This window comes from Nematolebias whitei, chromosome 8, assembly GCF_014905685.2.
Source record: "Nematolebias whitei isolate Nwh7 chromosome 8, NemWhi1, whole genome shotgun sequence".
NCBI lineage: Eukaryota > Metazoa > Chordata > Actinopteri > Cyprinodontiformes > Rivulidae > Nematolebias > Nematolebias whitei.
In genome coordinates, this window is record NC_056505.1 from 1,622,855 (window position 1) to 1,627,489 (window position 4,635).

Sequence of the window (4,635 nt, forward strand, 5' to 3'; positions counted from 1 at the left end):
TCACGCAGCACGAATGGCCAAACAAGTTCAACTCTTCACGCATGCTGAATTTTTGAATTGCAGCAGTTTTTTTTGGCTTTAATGATCTTTTTGAAGCTGACTGGTCAGAAAACGTTCAGTCATCATCATGTTTCTGTTTGAGCAACAGCTGGGTCACACACTGCTGCTCTCAGCAGGAAGCTCTGAGGAACATGCGACGACACGCACATCCATCCTGTCACATTCAACATCCCATCAGCTTCTCGCACATCAGGAGGTTCTGGAGTCCGACTAGCGGGGTTGGGAAATGTGAGTAGAGTAAAGAGAAAGTCTCTGATTTCACATCTGTCTGAGAAACATAAGCTCATCCAACGCTCCCCAGCGGACCCTTGGAAGAAAATTTACTCCAGACGTGTTTGAAATCAAACCAAAAAAGAAAGCAAGAGCTGCATTATTCACTTCATGTGTTTGGAAATCATAAAAATGTCCAAATTCAGAATGACAACGAAGAAAATGGACAAGAAATATCAGTAAAACTCCTGACCCAGCAGGTTGTACTTGCCAGATGTTTGCAGTTGTTTGTGTGAATTGCTGCTCGATGGAGGTGAAAAGAATCAGATATAATGAAATCTGAAGCAGATAAATTCAGCCTGAAGAAGTTTGATCGGAGTGAAACAAACAGGTTGTAGTCGATCAGACCAGTCACATGACATCAGAACTGATGACCTCTGACCCTGATCCGTCAGCACTTTGTGGAAGAACAAACAGAACATTTCTGACCAGTTCTTCAACGATCCGTTTTTAAGGTGGATATTATAACATTTGTGTTGTCAGCAGTTTATCTGAGTGTAAACCTGAACGACGGCTGATCTAATTAATGCAAACCGAAGGTCCGAGGCCCAGACCGGCTGCCATCATGGATCACCTGAACCCACTCAGACGGCACTGGGTTACACATTTACAGAGTGAACAAAGGGTCGACCCGACCAAACCTGAGGAGGCACCTTTTATACACGCTTTTAAAACATTTTCACAATTTTACATAAACTCTGACTTCTTGTTCACCTGCAGGCTCAAAAATGTACACACCTCATGTTCCTTTAATCACTGATGAGAACCCAACATGACAACCTGCAGTTATGTTCCAGTATTTACATTTACACAGAACCGCTTTGTGTCTGAAAGAGAAGCAAACAGATGTTTGTTTCCCATGAGTTGATGTTAACCACTAAGAGGACAGACACACCTGCTCAGGTGTCTGAACAGGAAACTGGTCATGTTTCGACCCCAACATCCATCTTTATTTCTTTCCAACATGTTTTTGTCTGTGAATTTGACTCTATCTTAACGTTTTACCGTGGTTTGTTCTCATCTCTAGAGTTCTGAGCAGCTCTGAGGAACAAACAGGAGTTAAAAACAACATTAACTGAGAGATAACGTAATCTTGTATCGGTTTTTATACAACAAACACATTTGACGCAATTCCAGAGGGAGGGAATCACGTGCTCCAACGAAGGCATCATCTGGGCGGGGCTTCAAGGAGAACGTGTAACTGACCAATCAGAGAGCACGCTGAGACGCTAGCCGTAGAGGAATTGACCAATCAGAGAGCTCATTGGGCCGCTATCTCTCGTCCAGTGCAGCCTTTATAAACTTAATGTTCCTCCGCTGATTAAAGATTTTTCTCCTCCTCCGAGCAACAAACACTTTACAGTAAGTTTTTTATTTTATTTTAAAGTCTTAAGATTGTTCTAACTTCGTGAAACAGCTGAAAGTATTAGTTTGTATCGTCGTGTTTTTCAGACTTCAGTAAACAACAAACCAATTTCCATTTAAAACTTGCAAATATATATTTAAAGTTAATCAGATTATTTTGTTTATAATGTAAAATCGTCAATTGTCGTCCTTGTGTGTTAATGTGGGTCATTTCTTTAATTCGGCTGTCTTTGTGTGTATCTTCTCTGCTCCGTAGACTCAAAAACAGGGTTTTCCTTGTTTTAATGAGCGGATTTAATCCGATTAAAATCGGCCTCTGGAACCAGCAGCTGAACGAACCCGTTATTTCCGCCCAAAGTTTCGCTTCTCTTTTCGTTTTCCTTGTTCCAGCCTGGTTCTCCTCTTGGCTCCGTGCCCGGCAGGTCCCGTGACTCCGGGCCCAGAACAAAAAAACAGGATCACAGTGTTCGGGACCAGGTCCGGGTTCTGCTCGGACAGAAAACGGCCCAAAAGAACCAGAGCTGAAACATTGTCTTTACCCACGGTCAGGGTGGTGGTCCCGGTGTCTGTGGACCTGACGGTTCCGAACATCGTGCTGCCCTGAACCGGTTCTGATTGTGAAATTTTCCGGATGAATCATGAAGAACCACGTGACCCCAACTGGCTTTAGAGCAGATAAACAAACAAACAAACAAACAAACAAAGTACAGTCAGAACAGCTGGGACGGTTCCAAACATGTTCTGGTTCTTGGTAGGAGGAGGTCGAGTCCAACCAGAAGACCTGGTCTAGAGGACCTGAGGGTTCTTTAAAGCCAAGTCTGATAAATTGGACGGACTAAGACCAGAATCCACCTTAAAAACCAGGAACAGAATCTTAAAGTCCAATCTAACACCCCGCAAGATCGAACGGTTGTAGAGCTCCACTCTTCTGGACCCTGGGCCGGACCCTGGGGGTACCCTGAACCGGACCCTGTAGGTACCCTGAACTGGACCCTGTAGGTACCCTGAACTGGACCCTGGGGGTACCCTGAACCGGAACCTGTAGGTACCCTGAACCGGACCCTGGGGGTACTCTGTGTTGCAGTAATTCATCTTGCAGGTGGAAAAAAGTGGGGAATAGTCTTAGATCTGATCCCTGTTGTTTACAGACTGTTTACCTGTTGTCTTATTGTCTTACAGGCTGTTTACCTGTTGTTTTACAGGCTGTTTATCTGTTGTCTTATTGTCTTACAGGCTGTTTACCTGTTGTCTTATTGTCTTACAGGCTGTTTACCCCTTGTTTACTTGTCAGAGCCCTGACGATGCTGCTCGTAGTCGTGGCAACGGTGTGTCTGAGTGCGGTTCTGTCCGCCCCCAGTTTGGACCCTCAGCTGGACCAGCACTGGGACCAGTGGAAGAACTGGCACGAGAGGAAGTACCACGAGGTGAGTGTTGCCTGCTCTGTGAGGTTCTGGTTCTGATGAACGGGTCTGACCGGTTCTTGTTGACCGCAGAGAGAGGAGGGCTGGAGGAGGATGGTGTGGGAGAAGAACCTGAGGAAGATCCAGCTGCACAACCTGGAGCACTCCATGGGCAAACACACCTACCGCCTGGGGATGAACCACTTTGGAGACATGGTGAGTTCACCGCACAGAACCGGGTTCTGCTGGAACCACTGATCACGGTTGTTTCAAAGGTTCTGAAGTCCAGAACTGAACGTGACACGGATCAGGGTGTTCGGGAAGTGTTGAACTCATCTGAAGTTCTCTGTGCTCCTCAGACTCACGAGGAGTTCAGGCAGGTCATGAACGGCTACAAACACAGAGCGGACCGCAGGTTCCAGGGGTCCCTGTTCATGGAGCCCAACTTCCTGGAGGCCCCCCGATCCGTGGACTGGAGGGAGAAGGGCTACGTCACCCCCGTGAAGGACCAGGTAACGGACCCGTTTGTCTCACAAGCCTCTCTGACAGAAACTGGACACATTCCTGCAAACTTGTCACGTTTTGGCGAAATTCGCAGATTTCAAACAAAAAATGTGTCGTTTCCATGAATCATCTAAATGTGGAGTTTGTTTCGGGGGCTGGGGGCTCAGAGACGCGGTCGATGGCACAGTTTCCCATTGACTGGACGCATAGCGCTACATTAGTCACGCTAGCTAGCTCGCAACCTGTGCTCGCAGCAAAGCTCTCACTAGCTAAACGCTAAGCTAGTGCACTTATGTAGCGCTAGCATAGCGCTACATAAGTGGGGGGGGGGGGGTATATGTTGGAAGTAGAGCGCTACATCTGTAGCATCTTAGCTAGCTTGTCTGTATTGCACGCTGCTAGCTTTGCGCTACATTTAAAACACTAGTTTTTGCTATTAGCTAAATGTTCTGCTATATTTGTTTTCACTGATTGGCTTGTTGTTGTTGTTGTTGTTGTTGTTGTTGTTGTTGTTGTTGTTGGTTGTTTTTTTTTTATTATTTTTTTTATATATTTTGATTGATGCCATCTTTCCAATGTACGTCCTAATTAAATTAGGATATGTTAGTAAATGTATATATATTTTTTTTACCTGAAGCATTTTGTCTTTTCCCCAAATTTTCTTCTTGGTTGTGTACCAGGATGCTTTGAACGTGTCGTCCTACTCCTGATGCTCAATACTCCAGGTAGAAAAATCTAAAGAAGTGAAGTCTGGTCCTCTGGACCTCGTCTTTCGGACGAAAGACGAAACGTTTCTACAATTATTTGTTTTTTCAACCCGTCCAGAGGAGCAGACTCCACATTTTGTCCACGTGTGTTTTTAAACTTTACGAGTTCTTCACGTTGACTCAGCAGCTGTTTACTGAGCTGTTCTTCAGATAAGTGTCGTGTTGCTTTTATCTTTCCGCTCCACATGTTCGCCTGCCGAGTGTAGTCTGTCCCCCACCCTGCACACACACACACACACACACACACACACACACACACACACACACAC

General features: G+C 45.5%; 1 protein-coding gene across 2 annotated transcripts in view; it reads left to right on the top strand.

Moving 5' to 3' along the window:
* Positions 1–1,603: 1,603 nt before the first annotated feature.
* Positions 1,604–4,635, top strand: part of LOC119413733 (procathepsin L) — a gene marked incomplete at its 3' end in the record, with an annotated part of 4,282 nt that continues 1,250 nt past the window's right edge. The window contains 4 exon segments of one of the 2 annotated variants that reach the window (XM_037680788.1): positions 1,604–1,692; positions 2,960–3,119; positions 3,189–3,311; positions 3,455–3,607. In XM_037680788.1, the coding sequence (XP_037536716.1) occupies positions 2,997–3,119; positions 3,189–3,311; positions 3,455–3,607 (399 nt within the window). 2 annotated transcript variants of the gene reach the window in all.